The sequence below is a fragment of the Phascolarctos cinereus genome, unplaced genomic scaffold (genome assembly GCF_003287225.1).
Source record: "Phascolarctos cinereus isolate Bilbo 61053 unplaced genomic scaffold, phaCin_HiC Scaffold_4;HRSCAF=312, whole genome shotgun sequence".
Taxonomy (NCBI): Eukaryota; Metazoa; Chordata; class Mammalia; order Diprotodontia; family Phascolarctidae; genus Phascolarctos; species Phascolarctos cinereus.
In genome coordinates this window covers 36,816,751-36,835,710 of record NW_027555847.1, presented here as the reverse complement: position 1 = coordinate 36,835,710, position 18,960 = coordinate 36,816,751, and the positions used below count along the sequence as shown (strand labels likewise).

At 35.4% G+C, this 18,960-nt stretch overlaps 1 protein-coding gene across 4 annotated transcripts in view; it reads left to right on the top strand.

Annotated features, from left to right (window-relative positions):
• The window catches only part of EIF4E3 (eukaryotic translation initiation factor 4E family member 3), a 50,518-nt gene extending 33,341 nt beyond the window's left edge, over positions 1-17,177 (top strand). For 3 of the 4 annotated variants that reach the window (XM_021007581.2, XM_021007586.2, XM_021007585.2), the window contains 4 exons: positions 1,581-1,641; positions 6,718-6,784; positions 10,692-10,847; positions 15,513-17,177. In XM_021007581.2, the coding sequence (XP_020863240.1) occupies positions 1,581-1,641; positions 6,718-6,784; positions 10,692-10,847; positions 15,513-15,559 (331 nt within the window). In that variant the 3' untranslated portion in view covers positions 15,560-17,177. Of the gene's footprint in view, positions 1-1,580; positions 1,642-6,717; positions 6,785-10,691; positions 11,630-15,512 lie in introns of those variants that run through there. The other variant, XM_078152153.1, reaches the window with a different exon arrangement.
• Positions 17,178-18,960: the final 1,783 nt, after the last annotated feature.

The following is an 18,960-nucleotide window of genomic DNA, read 5'->3' as shown; positions in this document are numbered from 1 at the left end:
CCTTCAGACAATATGGTAGTTTTCAGCCTTTTCTCCTTAATGTTTTGCTTCATTATCATCAAAAACAAATATGTGTATTATTAAGCTCTTACATTTTAGAGTCTTGTAGTTCTTAACCTGGGGTGTGTGAACTTGTTATTTTAATATTGATAACCATATTTTAATGTAATTAGTTTTCTTTATAATCTTATTATTTTGTGCATTTACAAATATTATTCTGAGAATGGGTCCATAGGCCTCACCAGACTGCCAGTGCCCCACAGCAGAGAAAACGCTTGCGGGAAGCCTTGTCTTTGAGAGTTTGGATTAGATACGGTTACTGTTCTAAAGGAACTTATGGTCTCATGGAGAGGCAAGATAGAGTATGTGTTTTAAATAAAAAAATAGACCTCAGATGAACTTAGATGTAATGTAGAGTAATATAAATATCTCCGGGATTACTAATGTTATCTGAGAGAAGGAATCATTAGGAATCATAGATTTAGATCTGAGCGAGACCTAGAAATGTCGCTCAATATCACACAGATAATAAGTGTCACAGTCAGGCCTCAAATTAATCTGGCGGTTTCCAAGGTGCCTACCCTCTTCTTTTTATCTGCTACCAGACTCCCACACAACCCCGTGTTTTTCCCATCCATTGCCACCTTTAGGATCACATACCCAAACCTCCTGTCAGCCTCATTGTCCTTGAAAGGTAGCAGGATTTTTCTCAATCTCAATTCAGGAAGTATTTATTAGGCACCTCCTATGTTCTGACCACTGTGCTAGAAGCTGGGAATCTAAAAGCAGAAGTAGAGTCTATGATCCTTCCTGTTTTCTCTTCCTTCTATCTATTCCAAAAGTCATTAACCTCTTTTTGTGTCTATTAATCCTTTTGCAGAATAAAGGTTTTTTTAGTGCATAAAATAAAATGCATAGGATTACAAAAGAAAACAATTTTATTTAAATTTGATTATCAAACTATTAAAAAAACTTCATAGATATCAGGTTGAGAACACCTGATCTATTCCCATCAATTTCTCTTGCCCATGGAGACAGTGAAATAAAGATTTTAAAGGAAGATTCTTTTATTTTGTTTCTCTTCCAAGGCCATTAAAGTCCATCATTATATTTATTTTTGTCTTTGTCCTGTCCTCTCCACTAAAGTCCTACTCAATAACTACCTTGTTAAATTCAACACAGTCTTTGAAAATACAAATTTGAATAAAATAAATCTAGTAGAGTCTTTTTAAAATAACAAAACATATATGATAAATTTGTGGTTTTGTACAAAGTCTCTTTTGTGATTCACTGAGCATTGGAATATTTGTTTGATGATTATAAAGTTCAAAATAAAAAAAGAAAATCTAAAACAGTCCTCCTTGGATGTTTCCTTTTGGTAGGAAGGGCTGTGATGGGCACAAGTGGAGGTAATGGAGAGATTAGAGGAGCATCTGTGCTGAAGAAATCACAGAGAGTTTGATGTAATGAAGCATGCGCATTTGTGCACACACACAGATACACATGCATGTTTGCCTTAGACATACAGTCACTTAATCCATGCATGCACTTTTTCAACCTTTTTTTTGTCTTCAACTTAGGGAAGAAGAAAGCAATGCAAAGGGTGGTGTATGGAAAATGAAAGTCCCCAAGGAAAGCACGGTATGTCTGTACCAGAGCCTTTCTGGAAATGACTCAGCTGGGCCTTTGTTTATTGTGTTAGCAGAGAGATTTGTGCTTTCCAGAGTAGGGTAGGATGGTTGACTTTGAGTAGGATGTAATGATGAAAAACCCTGAGTTATTCTCTTAGCCTTTTCTCTGCCCTACTTTTCCACCTTGGGAAATCATTTCTCTTCCTCTATAAAGTAGCAGTAGCTATGCTGACTTACAAAACAGCTTACAAAATTCAAGGCTAGGCAGGCTGGCATAAAAGGGAATTATTGCTAAGAAAATTATTTCTCTCATTTTTCTCAAGTTCCCATATTTTATTCAACTGGCAATATTAAAATCATTTTAGTCATGGGTTGGCCAAGATTATACTAAATTCCATCCTATCATGGAGCCTAAAGACCCTAACCAGTGGCTTTTTTAAACTGGAGGATAGCTCTAGAGACTCATAATAACTCCAAAGAACATTTCTTTTACATAGCAATTACATTTTCACATGTCCCTGTAAAGCAGAATTGTGTTTTGATTCAGTTGAACATCAGAAAGTTAACATTCAGGTCTCAGCTTCATCACTCAGTCCATGCCCTTCTTAGCCAGGTCACTTTAAACCAAGGGATTCTTAACCTGGGGTCAGTGAAATTTTTTTAATAGTTTGATAACTGTATCTCAGTCTAATTGGTTTCTACTTGGTGTGGTTGTGCATACTTGTAATCCCTTCCTAATGGAGAAGTCTATGGTGGTCACAGATAGTTTAATGTAATGAAGCATGAGCATATGTGTGCGTGTGCGCGCATGCACACACACACACACACACACACACACACACACGCGCACACACACTGCATTCAGGACTTCTGAGCTGCAGTAGGCTAAGCTGACTAGGTGTCTGCACTAAGTCTGGCACTAATATGGTGGGCCTCCAAGACTGAGGAGCCACTAGGCTGCCTACAGAAGGGTGAACTGGCCTCACCTCAGGATGCTGGCCTTGTCTCTGATGGCCAGAACCTTCCCTGTATCAAGTGAAATAGAAGTGCCATCTAAGAGATGTGGAGTTGTCTGCTGCGGGGGGAGCATTCAAAAGCATGGCCATAATAGACTCCTTGAGAGTTGAAAAGAAGCATCTCCACATGGACCTTTATTCATTATATTGAATGAAAATGAACATTAAAATGTTACCTTAAGACTTAAGCAAACCAAAAACAGCCCTTGATAAGAGATAAAAGAAATAAAACTACACAGTCTCACCTTTCCATTGTTTCTTTCATGTACGTATGCTCAAAAGAACTGAAAAACCCTCCAGGGACCCATATGTCTGAGCTGTATAGAACCAGATTTATTTGTTAAAGGTGCAAACTATTAGTCAAGATACATTCTTCCAAGTTTTGACTGTTACTTGGCATATGTATTAAAAAGAAAAAAAAATTTTAGGAAAGCAAATAACAAACTACATAAGGCTTAGTAAGCAGAGAGAGAAGATGGGGAGAAAGAGAATGGAGGGAAGGAGAAATATTTATTTTTAAGTTTTATTTGCTCAAACTTATTAGTAATTGAGTTTTAAAAGAAACTCTCATGTCAACCTCATTTGAAAGGAATTTTTTGTTCATTCCTTATCTTTATCCTGAAGTACTCAAAAATGTTAAAAGATCATATACAAAGTCCTAAAGTCCATTGTTTATGATTTGTTTTTGAAAAGCATTCATTGACTTGAACATATGAACAAACGGCCTGTTTGCTGCTGCTTCCCCTTTTGGCTTTTCACTTCTGTGGATTCTTTGGATTGTGTTAATGTTGTTTACACTGTTGTTGCTACTTATCAATTGTTCTGATTTAGCTTTCTTCACCCTGCATCCCTTGTGCATTTTCCCATATTTTCTTGTGGTCTTTATATTTGCAGTTACCTGTGGTATAATAGTATTCAGTTATGGTCATAGTTCCTTTTTTCTGCCATTACCTAATCATATACTGAGATTATTTGCATTTTTTTGAATTGTATACAAAGCTGTTGTGATTGTTTGGGGGAGATTTGGATGGCTTTCCCCCTCTCCCCTCCCAACCCCTCATTCAATTATTCATAATGACTTTTACGTGCTAGATTTTGAGTTAGAAGATACCTCAGTCATCAAGTTCTTTTCTCTCACCCAGTTAACAGGTAGCTGAGCCAATATTTGAACCTGGTCCTCTGACTTCAGATCTGAATTTATTCTGCTGACCCATGTGTATAGTTTTAATAGAAGAATTATTAAGTTCCTTCTTTTTAGAGGGCCCAGTTGACAACAGTCACCAACAGTACTGATTTTTGTTTCATAGTTATACCAGTGCCTTTTCTCCAAGTAGCCAGGACCTTCCACGATTCTTAATTAACAAATAGTAATGTTGCACTCAATTTCCCTCAAAGGCAAGTGTAGCAGAAACTATGAAATCAAAAGGATAATTAATTTTCAGTCATCTTAACTTCTCCCTTCCTAATCAGTAGTGCTGTGTGAGAGTCACTACCGAGAGACAAATTAGAAAAAGAGTAAAAGGTCTTTCCATAAAAAAAAAAAAATCCTTGGTAGTAAATAAAGGAGAATGAGAGCAGAACAGAGCAAGGTGAGAAAAAAGTAGACAAGGTACAGTAGGAACCCAGGAGGAGCATGAAGAGTGAAAGGAAACAGATTTGGCAGTGACATCATTCCACAGCAATTCACATTCAAGTGGACTTACTGGACAAATGCCAAGGTCTCCATCTCTTTTGCCACAAGGGGCACAGTCATGAGGCTACAAGAAACATAGTAAAGTACTTTTCAGGTAAAATCATAAAGATGCCTTTCAGTCCAATGATAATTTACAAAATGGACTCTAGTTTTAAATTTGAAAGGTTTGAGGTGGCATGAAATCCTCTGTTGGCATTTAAAGACCTTCACAACCTGGCCCAGTTTTACCTTGCCAGGCTTCTTAAACTTTGTTCCCTTCTATGCACTCTGATCCAGCTTCATTGCTCTATTGCTATTCTTCATTTCCTGACTCCGGGCATTTACATTGGCTGTCTCCCATGCCTAGAATACTCTCCCTCTTCACCTCCAACTCCTAGCTTCCCTGGCTTTTTTCAAGACTCTTGCCATGTCTCATCTTCGGTAGAAGGCCTTTTTTATTTCATCTTCTCCCTCTTCCCCAACCCTGAACTGATAGCTTTCCTCTGAAATCACTTTCCATTTACATTGTATACATCTTATAGTTATGGTTGTTTGTTTGGTTATCTGTTATTATGGTTATCTGTTTGCTGCTGCTTTCCCTTTTGGCTTTTTACTTCTGTGGATTCTTTGGATTGTGTTAATGTTGTTTACATTGTGTTACTGTATCAGTTGTTCTGATTTAGCTTTCTTCACCCCATCCCTTGTACATTTCCCCATATTTCCTTGTATGGTTAGAATGTGAACTTCATGAGAATAGAGACCTTGTTTTTTCTTCTTTCTTTGTGTCCTCAGTACTTAGCACAGTGCTTGGAACATAGTATGTACTTAATAAATGATTTTTAACTGACTGTCTGAATGATTGAGTCTTCACTACTAAGAATTAAACCCAATAGGTTAGCTTTGCAAATCAATACAAAAAGTTTGCAAGCTCACAGAAAAATGTTAGCATCCCCTTCAACAATAACTTATTTACTACTGTGATATTTCAAGATTATGATAGTTTTGACAAAAGATACAAAAATAATTAAAATAATTCCCACTCTTCTTTGGGGGCCTTTTGTGAAATTTAAATGTTTGTAACATTTTAAAAAATTGTCCGGTGCAAGGAAATTCTTGTAGTTTCACAGACCTAAAATATACAAGCTAATTTATTTCTTTCACAGTAATGTTTTGATACTTTTGAAATTATTTGCATACACGAAAGATATTTGAGGGTTCTTTTATTTAAGAAAGAGCAGAAAAACTTCTAATACACTATATATAATATGTGTATATATGTGTGTATATCATATATATATAAAACACACACACATATATGTATTTATAAATCTACACACACCCTGGCTAATGAAAAGGAAAATTTAATCTCTCCTAATGTGAGTATCACTGACGTTAAAAGTTTTTTTTTTATTATTCTGAACATTACCAATTCCTTTAATAGAAATGTTTCCTTTAGTCTTTAAATCCCTTTGCCTCAGTTTACCGCAGCTCATTATGATTTTCCCTGTTGCAAAATTGCCTATGTTATATAATAACCTCCTTCAGGCTCTCCCCTCTACAATTCTCCATACAGCTGCCAAAGTAATCTCTCCACTGCACATATCTAATCACATGATTCCCCTACTCAGAAACTTCAGTGTTGTTTTTCCCATTGCCTACTGAACAAATTAAAAAACTTAGCTTGACATTTAAAGCTTCCACAACCTTTATCTCCCACTACTCCTTCTTGAACTCAAATCAGTCTATCAATCGAAAAGTATACCTACTGTGTGCCAGGCACTGTGCTAATCAATGGGTTTATAAAGACAAACATTAAGTAGCTTCTGCCTCAAAGTAGCTTAACTTATTCATTGTTCCCAGGCATTTCTTGCTTTCTCCCTCCCTTATGTCTTTGCACATGTCATCCCCAATTCCTGGAATCAACCCTTCCCTATATCTCTGCTTGTTGAAATACTGCTTTTTTTTTTTTTAAGGTTTGGCTCAGATACCATCCAGCTCCATGAAGCATTCCTTGGTACTACCTTTGAGACATGATCCTTTTTTGAATCTCTCATGTATTATTCAACTCCTCCTTCAAGCTTAATCAAACCCAAACTTACATTGTAGTTATTTGTATATATCTCTTTCTTACTGTGTCATCCTAACTGTTGGCTCCCAAGGGTAGGAAGAGTGTCTTGCTTCATCTTTGTATCCCTAGTGCCCTTGCCCAGCATTGGAAGGGACTTAATAAGTGTTTGTTGAGTTGTTAAATTATTAAAGGTTTTTTCCTGTCTTTTGGGGATGTCTGAATTTTTCAGGTGAGCTTGAAAAACTAATGTTTCCTTATAGAAGAGGAAATGACTGGGATCTTAAAATTCACTATCTGAATATGTGTGTATATATTTTTCTTCCATGTTAGCCCACAGTTTGGAAAGAGTTGTTGTTAGCAACTATCGGGGAACAGTTTACAGATTGTTCTACAGCAGGTAAAAACAAAAAAATCATGGCTCAAACTGCATGTGTGTGTACCTAGTGCTTGGCTTTGTGTTTACTCCTTGGCAGAATTGGGGGGGGGGCTTTTTAATATGATGTTGTTTAGAAGCTGTTTGTTTTGTTACTATGTAATTGGCTTAGATTTTTTTTTGCATGTAACAGTGGTTTTAGAACTATTTTTTTTTTGTAGTCTACTGAAAGGTCAGAAGTGAGAGAATTTTTTTTTTAGTCTTTTAACTGATATGTGTCCAAATTCTGGAGCTCCACATAAATATTCTATTGCTTTCCATGGACTATCTGGCTACCTCAGCAGTTGAATGGATAAGTAAGATTTTAATCAAATTAGTGGTTAGCCATCCAAGTTTTCCATAAAATGTAATGAATATCTTTCATACTGCACAATTAAGAAATAACTAGAAACTTAAGCAGTAAACATACATGAAAAAACTTTGTTAAATGTCAAACTATAAAAAACCTGACAGGTAAAATCTATATACATATATACAATCAATATCTGTCTTAGAATATAAAATATAGCACTTGATAACTTGCTTCATTTTAATTATTTATTTTTTAGGCTTTTTTTTTAAAAATCAGCCATAGTGATTTGTCTACAATCAATAGGAAATAGAAAGAAAAGTTAAAATCCACTGAGCTATTAACCTGAACAAAATTGTTTTCATTTTCTTTGTCTCAATTTTGTTGAGACATTGAAGTTCGTTTTTATTCTTCTTTGGGTGTCTCATTCAGACAGATTCTGGGTAAGTGTAAATCAACAAGTGTTTTCCCCCATTTGGCCTTTAAAGAAAAGCGCAGCTCTCTTGAAAAATTATTTTGATGGAGTTTGTGGGTTTTACAGAGCATTCCCTCAAGAAGGGGGTTAGAAACCACCCATGTCCAAACTGTTTTTAGCTACAACCAAATAAATGATTAAGGCCTTTTAATTTTATTGGTACACTTACCTCTTACATTTCATCTTTGCTACTTTAGAGATGAGTTGGGTTAAAATGAAACAATTGGCTTAACAGTAAAGAATCTTTCTGCATTAGCAGGGAGTAGTAACTTGGCTAAATGTTGCTCAAAATATGACTCATGCGTAATTACAAACATGTGAATCCCTTTGAGAAGCAATTTTCGGTATGAATTATTTCTGTTTCAGGTACTAGGAAAGATGAACTAAGTAAAAATAGCTGACCAGCTTAAGTAAATAATATCTGTGGTTACACAACTATCTCTGGAAATAACACGTATTTTATTAGGGTCATGTTCATGCTGGCTAATTCCATATATGAATATAATGTAGATTTGCTGGATAGCCAGAAGTTCCCTTCCATATAATTTGCTTTGTACTTAATATATAATTTTTGGTGCCCACATCTTAAATTTATGGAGATGATGTGCTGGGCAAGTAAGACACACACACACTCTCTCTCTCTCTCTTTTCTTCTCTCTCTCTCTCTCTCTCTCTCTCTCTCTCTCTCTTTTCTCTCTTCTCTCTTCTCTCTCTCTCTCTCTCTCTCTCTCTCTCTCTCTCTCTCTCTCCCTCTCTCCCTCCCTCTCCCTCTCCCTTTTCCTCTCTCCATCTCTCTCCTTCCCTCCCTCTCACCCCTTTTCTCTCCTCATCTCTCTCTCCATATATATATATATATATATATATATACACACACACACATATATGTGTATATATACATACATACACACATATGCATATGTGTATGTGTGTATATTCTCTAGACAATTAAATTTAACTGCAAACTGAAAAACTGTCATCCAATTGTTTCTGTTTTTAACAAAATCAGCACAGTTTACATAAACAATTTCATCTATTGTAAATAAATGTATTATTAAAATAACTTAAAAAGAGGATTGTTCACCCCCTAAGGTGATAGTTGATTTATTATTACTACAAGATTAAAAAATATCCTGTCTCTAAATAAAAGTTGTTAGAATAACAGAATCTCAGAGCTGGAAGAGCCTTAGAATCCATCTAATCTAGGCTAAGACTTCTTTACCTTTTTTTTGTATCAATTTTGGTAAAGTCTGTGGACCCCTTCTTAGAGTCTTCTTTTCACATGCATAAAATAAAATATATAGGATTGCAAAGTAAGCCAATTATATTGACATGCATATGTGTATATATATTTATGTATAATATATGTGTTTTGTATGTGTGTGTGTGTGTATGTATGTGTGTGTGTAGTCCAATACCCTGAAATCTATTCGTGGACTTCATGTTAAGAGCCCCTGATATAGTCCAACCTTTATTCTAAAAAATTCTCAACACTTATCATAAAATGGTAAATCTAGAAGGGACCTTGAAGATCACTGAGTCCAACACCCTCAGTTTTTTTTTCAAATGAAGGCACTGAGGCTAGGGAAATAAAATGCTTTTCCACTTCATACGTTTCCTGACATACAGTAAATACTTTTTTCCTTCCTCCTTCCTAAAGTCATATAGCTGGTAGCTTGGGGTAAAACTAGAATCTAGGTTTTCTAGCCATAAGTTCAGCTTTCTTTCTGCTATACAATTCTGCTTATGTCCACAAATGAAGCCCCTTTTATTAGGCCCGAATTATTTTTTTTTAAATAAAGCAATATAGTGAAATTTTTAAAAGAAAATTTAAGAACAAGATTCATCATGATTTAAAGTGTGTCTGATTATACAAATGAATTTAACTTTCAAAAAAAAGCAGGATAAACTTACTAAAAAAATGGCATTTGCAAAACAAATCAGGCAAGATAATGTATGACTTCCATTTTCTAAATTTGTTGACGCTGTGTATTTCACTTTACTAACTGAATGTCAAGTTTTGGGATACTGTTTATAGCACAACCTATTTGTCTTACTGTAATGAAAGTATAAAACCAGAGATGTTGTTTGAGACCACCAGCACAGCATGGGAATAGATACTTTCAAACATTTCTTTGAACTCTAATATTTTCTGTTTGAATTTACAAAAATGGGACAAGTGAACATTATAGTAATTACAATAACACCTCATCCAGTGGTCATTGAATTAGCCGCCTCAACTATCCATAACACTGTCAAGGACTGAAGAGTAAGAAAAAAATGTCCCCGCAGGTCACAGGATCATAAATCTAGGTCAAGAAGGGACTTGAAAGCCATCTAGTCAATTCCTGCGCCCCCATTTTTCCAGGAGATTAAGTGACTGCTGAGGTCACACAGTAAGCATAAGGCATTTGGATTTGAACCCAGGTCTCCTTGTGTTAATGCTAACAATGTGTTTAGCCTTCTTTGAGACATTATTCTAACAAGTTTGATTACCTGTTTTCCCAACAAATCCCAAGTTAAACATGACTATGTTGGGTAAAGCTGTTATAAACAAGCACAGGGACATCAGCAAGAAGGAACAGTTGATAGCCTGACAGTAAACAAGGTGACAGAAAAACTTAAAAGTTGGCATCAGGACTCAGAAATTGGGGGAAAATAGTATATAGTGAAACAGATATATCCACGTCTCCATAGCTCATGAGAGCTTCATTATAGCAACTGCTTTCCATAGTGATGATCTGTAGTCATCAAGAAGTGATTAATTTCATTATGTTCTGTTTAATATGTCAGGGAAATATATGATAAATGTAGAAATATTTCCACTAAAAATCAATTTAATAATAATGATTTTTAAAGCTTTGATGCTTAAAACAATGTTTTTCAGTTATTTGGAGCCCCAGAGTCCATGACAGTGTTGCTATAAAATCACTTGTTTGCTAGCTTTTTACTGATTACATTTCCAATTTCAAATATAATTAATCCTTAAAGCATGTTCTTTTTAGTTTTATCCATAATTTATAAGCAAAATGTTATATTCTGAAGTTCATTGTAGATTGACTCAGAAGATTAACTCATTTCCCCCTTGGTCCTGTCTGTCCTCCATGCAGATGATGATGTAATAGGGGTTAGTGTGAGTGTCCGTGATCGAGAAGATGTTGTTCAAGTCTGGAATGTGAATGCCTCTTTAGCAAGTGAAGCAACAGTCTTAGAAAAGATCTACGAACTCTTGCCACACATATCTTTCAAAGCAGTATTTTATAAACGTAAGTACTTTGGTTCCAATTATCTCCTTCTAGGTCATTCTATGGTTTACTTTTAAAAGTAGAAAATATATTGTTAAGAAGGAAAAACAGAATCGCTTGAAATTCCTGTGTGTTTAAAAAAATATTCTGCATAATTCAGACCAGATTTTATTCCATCCTAACTGTGTCGGTCAGAAACAAAAGTACATAAAATATTTGTTATTTTTAAAAATTAAGCCTAATCTTGTGTATGTTGTAATCAGGAGTGATTGCATTAGATTCAAGACAAAAATTTTAAAGGCTATTATAGGAGCAGATGGGGGTAGATCTTTAGTCATTCTCAAACAAGAATTTATAAAATATAACATCTATATTATATGATGAGGCTAGTTCTAGATGTAAAGATGGTTGTATATTATACTGAAATGCTAATCATTCCTCATTATCCATGATTTTAAATATACAAGCTAAAAATATATTTATTCACCTACCGTGGTAAAATGTTAGCAACCAAAGTATAACTACATGTATGGATTGACCCAGAATTTCCATGTGAATTTGTATCTGTTGCTTATGTGGTCGTTTTAAAGTTATCTCTCTTATAAAGGAAACAACTTTGTACATCCTGTTAAACAAGTGTTTGCAAATGCTGGATTATGGTTTTAATGATAAATTGGAAACTAGAACTGCCCCTTATTTATCTACTGAGCGTTCCATAAGTGCCTAGTATGTATAAGGCACAAACCATTTTAAGTTTTTTGAAATATTTGAAATGTTTCAAATGTATAAACTTTCATAACAAATATGTCTTTTCTCCTGCTCTTCTCCCACTTCCACTGCCAAAAGATGGGAGGGGCTTCAAAATGGGAAAGGATCATTTATGTTTCAAGATTGGCTGACTCTGATTGAAGATATTGAATAGTGCCTTCTGTGGAAATAAGAGGCATGAAAGTCAAACTATTCAGGTCCTAAAGAATAAGTAGCTCATAGCTACAGTTAAATACAATGTGCTGAGTTACTTCATTTTAAATGAAGATGAGAAACAAAAAGGAGGTGAAGTAGCCATACAAATAATATTCCTTAGACTTGGAGTGGGGGAATGGTAACTGTGTGCATGCCCAGTTTGTACTTTAGATACTATAAAACCACATTGTCGGAAAAAAAAAGAAAAGAGAAATAATTTAAAGTTTATTTTTTTAATGTTATTGCCAATATGAATTTTTTTTTTAAATTCATGACAAACGACTATAACAACACTCTTGAGATCAGAGTTGTTTTGCTTTTCTTGATGGAATGGGATAGACTTTTCTTTTCCATCCATTTAGATATTGCTGCCTGGATTAAACCTTACAATATGAAGAGATGGATAGTGTGGTATAGAGAGGTAAAGAGAGGTAAAGCAATAAAGATTCCTTGCCTGGGAGTCAGGAAACTTGATTATTAGTCCAGACTCTGCTTTGTGACTATGGACAAGTCATTTAAATTGCCTGGAATTCAGTTTCCTATAGAAGGAGAGTGTTGCATTAAATGCCCTCTGAGGTTCTTTTCAGTATTAAAATTCTTTGGTTCTGTGGTGTAGAGTATTCTAGTCAATCTCAGTTGATATAGAATCAGAGAAATTTAAATTGTTCACATTCATTAAATAATTGGATCACAAACTGGTCAGACTAGTTTTTGGTCTACATTAGTGATCTAATAAGATTGACCATGTGGCAGTGTGATTTGCTGCTTAGCAACTAATTATTGTGCTTGCTGGAAAAAAAACAGAATTGAGTTTATTTTTAGCTAATTTAGTCAAGCCGAATGGCCAAGCTGAGTGTAGATGCCACTAGAAATCATGGATAATGACAGGTGTCATTTCTGAGTAGGAAAATCATATTTTAGTGGCACATATTAAAATTAAAATATTTCAAATTATCAAGATTTTAATTTTGATAAAATTATTATTGTCCTAGTGCTACTTAAAACACCAACAATTCTTCTGACTCTCTCCAAGACAGGCACTCTTTGTTCAGTAGGATTACATTCTGGGTACTATATAATTGATTTGGAAATATAAGAAATTTCCAGAAATTTTGTTCACTGAGTGATTGGACATTGACAAATAGCTTCAGGGTAAACCAAGTACAAGTGGCCGACCTCATGAATGTAGTTTGCAATGATAATCCCTTTTGTTCAGGGTTCAAGAACTCAAGAATTGACAGATGCTGGGTGTCATGTTAAAAGTCACACACGCAGAAGTGACCTAGTACTCATTCAAGTCAGCCAGTCAGTCAAAATGGGGAAATGTGTGTGTGTGTGTGTGTGTGTGTGTGTGTGTGTGTGTGGGTGTGGGTGTGGGTGTGGGGGGGGCGTGTACACACATATTCAGCAAGATTTCTCTGTTAACTTGGGCAATATCCTACATTTGTTTCCAGTTCTAAATCTGTTTTTTCAATCATGGAATTCACGTTAGGCAGAAATCATAGATTGCACTGAACTCTTTTGAAGAGTGGAGTGAGAAATCTCTTTATGCAAAGTAGGAAGAACATTTGTATACTATCTTTCCATGCAATTTTACATGTCAGTCAGTCAACAAGCATTTATTAAGCACCTGTTACATGATAGATTCTGTACTAGGCATGCTGTCTATATTGTCCATGTATAATTTTCAGCTAGAATATTTTTGCCACAGTACAATCTCAGTTAAAACTATTTCATTAGAAGCCCTGACAGGTCTAAGGAAGGATGGAAGGAAAAAAGGAAAGAAAGAAAAAAGGTAGGAAGGAAGAGGAAAAAAGAATAAAGGAAGGAGGGAGGGAAGGAAGGAAGGAAGAAAATGGCTAAATAAACAAGCTGTGAGAAATGCTCAGTTTTTAAGTACAGTATTCGTAAAGAATGATAAGTGTGAATAGTTAAAAGAAATCTGGGAAAATTTGCAAAAATGATGCAGAACCAAAGGAACAGCACAAACACTGAAGACAACACTAAAATAAATGTGGAGAAGTAACAAGACTCTCTTCAATTACAAAGGTCACTATTTGTGCCATATAATCAAAGTTAAAGAGCACATCCTTCCTTGTAGTCAATTGAAAAAATGACTGAGGGGAGTGTACTTTACAGAGTAGGATTTTGTTTGTTGGTGAGTAATTGCTGAGTCAAAACAAAATATTTCAGTAAAATGATATTAAAAAAAAGTAAGGCATTTAACTGAATGTACATAGACATGACATTTGAAATATTCAAAGTTGGAGTTCTGTATCTGGAGTCTGTATTGCTTAAAGCCACCCTTAGGAGGATACAGAACTTGGGGCGACTCACACTTTTCCACACTAGTTTTTTATGGGTGAACTGTGGCTAAGATTAAAATAAATTTCAAGGGAAAAAGAAGTCAAAATAGTAAAAGACACGAGAAGATGTAATGTATATTGTTTGTAAGTTGGGAAGGAAAGGGTCAGACCACTTTGCCTTGGCAGTAGTGTAGAGGGTATGAGCTGATTAGTTGCCTTGGTTTTACTTTTGGTTTTTAAATGACCAGTTGACAGCTCACCGATCCTAGCTTCCTTCGACTCTCAACTCAAAGCCTACCTTTCTTTCTGAGGCTTTTGCCTATCTCCATTACAGCTAGTGCTTTCCCTCTGAGATTACCTCCAGTTTACATATCTTTTATGTTCATTGGTATTTGTATGTGGTCTCTCTCTTTAGATTGTTATCTCCTTGAAGGTAAGGACTATCTCTGCATTTCTTTGTATTCCCAGTATTTGGCACTGTGCCTGGCACATTGCAAGCATTTAATAAATTCCTGTTGATTTGACTCAACTCTCTAGTCACCAGGGGCCCTTTAAAGTGTGGAGGCCCCAAAGCATAAGAACCAAAGTTGGTTTGCTCTGATTCTTCACCATACTTTGGTGTGGCTCTGAAATGATGTTACCTACTTCAGTAAAAGATAACAAAAAATCTACCTGTCTGAACTTGACATTTTACTTTGGTTCTGAAGCTGCCCTCCAGGACATCAATTTTCTAACCAGATGTATAGCCCAGGAGGAAATATTGTAAGCCCTGCTTTAAGTGTTTTTCACTTAAGAATGTGAGGTCTGTCATCTTTTTGCATTGTAGAACACAATTGTAGTCCTCTCCCATGTCCAACACTGAGACTACTAAGTATGAGGAAGTGTAAAGATTACCAGTATCATAGATTTTTGTTGTCCCTGTAGAGAACGAAGTAGAACAAAACTTCAGTGCAAAAATGTATTCACTTTACAAAATGCCATTTGATTGTATTCTGACTGAGCAACATAGCTATTGTTACTATCTCATGTTGTTTTTTAGGTTGATGTGTGTGTTTTAAAATGAGACTGTAGAGTGCATTTTCTTAGCTGGGTAATTTTTCTGATATGTTCCATGTGACACATTTTAATTTGTGGGTCTCACTTGGAGCAAGATATTTTCTTCATCATCCTGTCCAGTCTTAGTTTCTTGGACACATAAAAAGAATCAGACAGCATTTCTGTTGTTTCCTTACGCTTTGTTTTTTTATTTTAATTACATATCCCAGGAAACAAGTGCGTTAGTGAGCAGTTACTGGGGAAATGGTATTTGAATTTTCAATGACTTTACAAAATAAACTAAGATGCTTGGAAGAGGGTTGTCCCATCTTTTGTTTAAAATTTTCTTTTCCTTTCTTCTCCTTTTTTCCTGCCCTTTTAGCCCACGAAGAGCATCATGCTTTTGAAGGTGGACGTGGAAAACATTAATTGCACTCTGTACAGAATTCTTTGTCCTTTGCTGATTGGTTTTGGACATGACCTAACGCAGGAGGGAAAGTGGAGAGAAGACTTACTGAAGCAAGGTGCTGGCCATTTTAGATGTGTTTTTCATCCTCTCAGATTGGGCAACTAGCACTCCAAGTTGCAGGTGGCAGAGGACTTGCGTTGACTTCTAACGTGATATTACTTGCTTTGGGTCTTTTAAATTCTTTCTCTGTTCTTTTCATTCTTGTTGTTCCCCCATCCCCCCACCCCATCCTCTTATTTTCCCTTCAGTCTAATTATTGTTTTACATAGAACTGTCTCCTTGAGGTACAAGGTTCTGGTTTCTCTTGAAAGGGCAAATAGGCACAGCCCTGACAATGCTGCTCTTCCCAATCATGTTGTCCATAGAGGAGACTAGCTTGGGGAACCAGGCATTTTAATTATTTGTTGTGAAACATTCCTATTAATAAAGCTTTTCCCCATCGTCTTTGTTTCAGGAGAAAGGGAAACTGTACTACATGTTCTAACATACAAAGTGATCTGATTTTGCACTGATGAGTACACGCATAGGTTGGGTTGAGGGTTTGGGGTTGGGGTTTTTTTGTTTGTTTTACACAAAAGGTAAGATCAAGAAATTATTTTTGGCAAATACCACGAGCACATTTTCATATTGATCCACTCTGGAAATATTTTTAACCAGGAGTTCACTTTGGTTTTGTGAAAGCATTACTTAAGAGTGGAAGAGGAGGCTTTCACTTCATAGGAAACCTGATGCTTCTTATTTAAAAGGGAGGTGATAACGTAATTGCTTAGAATTAAGTTTGCTGCCTTCTGAATTTGGGGTGTATGTACCTACTTAAGGTTTTTCAAATCAATCCTAACTCATTTTGCTAAATGGATTCTCATTTCTAGCTTGTGTTCTGTGTATTTTCACATTATTGACAGTACTCAAAGGGAGGCAGTTTTTTCTCCCGTTTTCGTTTAGGAGCAGGAAGTTAATTCTCATTTGCAGTGTGAATGTGAATATTTACGAAGTTGAACTCTGAGTGCATTTTCTCCATATTAATTATTGGAATTGTTGATATATTTTATTATACTACCAAAGAACTATTGACTTTAGCTGTTTTGCGTTTTGTTTTGGGGTTTTAAAAATTTTTTTAAATAAGAAACTGCAGAGTAGAAGCAAATATACATCCCCCTCTCCCTCACTGAATGAGATTAGTGTTTTCACTTGGGAATTGTTCTATTGCACTGATATCCATATCGTTATTCTAGGAAGTCTCTGCCTACACCTACCTGGAAAAAGCACAAAATTTTTGGTGTGCTTTTTTTTTTTAAGTTGTTTCTTTTTGTTGCTTTATTTCAGGACTGTTAGCAAGTAACAGAAGGTTATAAGTCTTGTGACAGGACAATGCGTTCAACACCATTGTTTTTGCCCAATGTTTTTAACTCCTCTTTGCAAAGTTGAACAGCAAAGATATAACTTAAGATAGTCATCAGAAATATATGTTTATAAATAAATGGAATTTTCCATGTAACATTTTTAGAATTCCAGCTGTATTTATAAATAATAAATTGTGCAGTTCATTTACATTATCAATAATAAAAAAACTTTCTAAAATTGAGTTGCTTCATTGATTTCAAATTGAAATAAAGTGTTACTAGACCTGTTTTTCTGAAGGCAAGGATCTGCTTATTTAATAAATTCATTAACATTCAACTTGTTTCTTAATTTTTCATAAAGAAATTATAAATGACTTTTCCAAAAGAGCAAGAAATTTACCTTTAGCATAATTTTCTCCATTAGTGAACTGAATTTGGAGTATTTTTATTTTTAAATATGTGTATCTATGTTAAATGTTGCATGTAGGTTTTTTAAGTAAAAATAATAATATTAGGCTTATTTTTAATTTTTGCTAGTTTCTATTATTTAAGTTAAAAAAAGTGACTTTGGCACATTGAATGGCTTTTTTGTCAAATGAACTTTAGCAATTGTTTTAGCACCTTTCAAAATGAGTGGCTGTTAAAAAGACTTTAATTTACATAGTGTTAAGAACCTATCATCTTAATTACCTTAGAAAAGGATTTTGTTAAATTTTACTTTGGAAATTGTTTTAATTGAATATTTGGTTCCTAATATCCTTTGAATGAGCTAAGCTGATTTAATCAGTTTTAAAACCTCTCATTAACTTCTTAGATTAAAGGAGGGAATGATATGTAGAGATGCAAGGAAGCGTTTTGTGTGGTTTGTGCCTTTCTTTTCAGCCTATTTTACTAATCTTCACCCAAGTTGAAGTGGTGACTTTCATTAGAATTCTGATATTTGTAGCCAAGTTATTGACGGTGCCAGATCCATAACCCCTCAGGCTCTAAGATTTTCTTCCTCCCAAGACCCATGGAAGTGAATGGCTTTGCAAGTGAGTGTAAGCTGTCTTGGACTTTCTCTGTGCTCTAGAGCTGAATTTCTTTTCACAGAACAAGGCTATGTGACTGAAACCAAGATTTGTTTACGCCTTGAAATTTTCCCGAGGGACTCCTGCAGCAGTAGTCTTTTAGGTCCGGGGCCCATTGCATCCTTTATTCAACTAAGGAAGCACGATGTACAGTTGAACTATTAGAGACTGGCAGGACGACGGTCTAATGTCATGGAAATAACCATGAACTTGGAGTTGGCAGACACGGGTTTGGATCCTGCTTCACTTGTATAACTATATAACTAAAATAATATAATGTATAATATAACTTACATAGCTAATAACTATGGGTAGGTCACTTGGGTTTGCTGTGTTCAGTTGTGTCCAACTCTTTATGACCCCATTTGGGGTTTTCTTGGTGAAGGTACTGGGATGATTTGCCATTTCCTTCTTCAGCTCATTTTACAAATGAGGAAACTGAGGCAAATGAGGTGAAGTGACTTGCCCAGGGTCACGCAATCAGTAAATGTCAGAGGCTGGATTTGAGCTCAGGTCCTCTGGACTCTAGGCCCAGCACTCTCTCCACTGCACCACCTTGCTGCCCCACTTGGGTTACTCACTTGTAAAACACATGCAGTACTTATACTATGCACTTCACACAATTATTGTGAGAAAAATATTTTGTTTTTTAAACCTTAAAATGCAATAGAAATGTCACATGCTATTGCTATTTTGATATGTTTCTCCTAGAACTAGGATTGGGGCAACTTTTAATGTCAGACAGTAAATTGGATTAAGCAAACTTTCCCCTTCAGTTTTGTTTCTAGTCAATACAGTACACTGAATAACTAAAGTGTGTTGGGAGCCTGGTATGGTAGACCAGTGGTATGTCTAACTCAAATAGAAATGAATTCTTGAAGGCCACATATTGACTTAGAAAGCCAAAACTTAACATTACATTGAATTGTGTTTTTATTTATTTTGTCACAT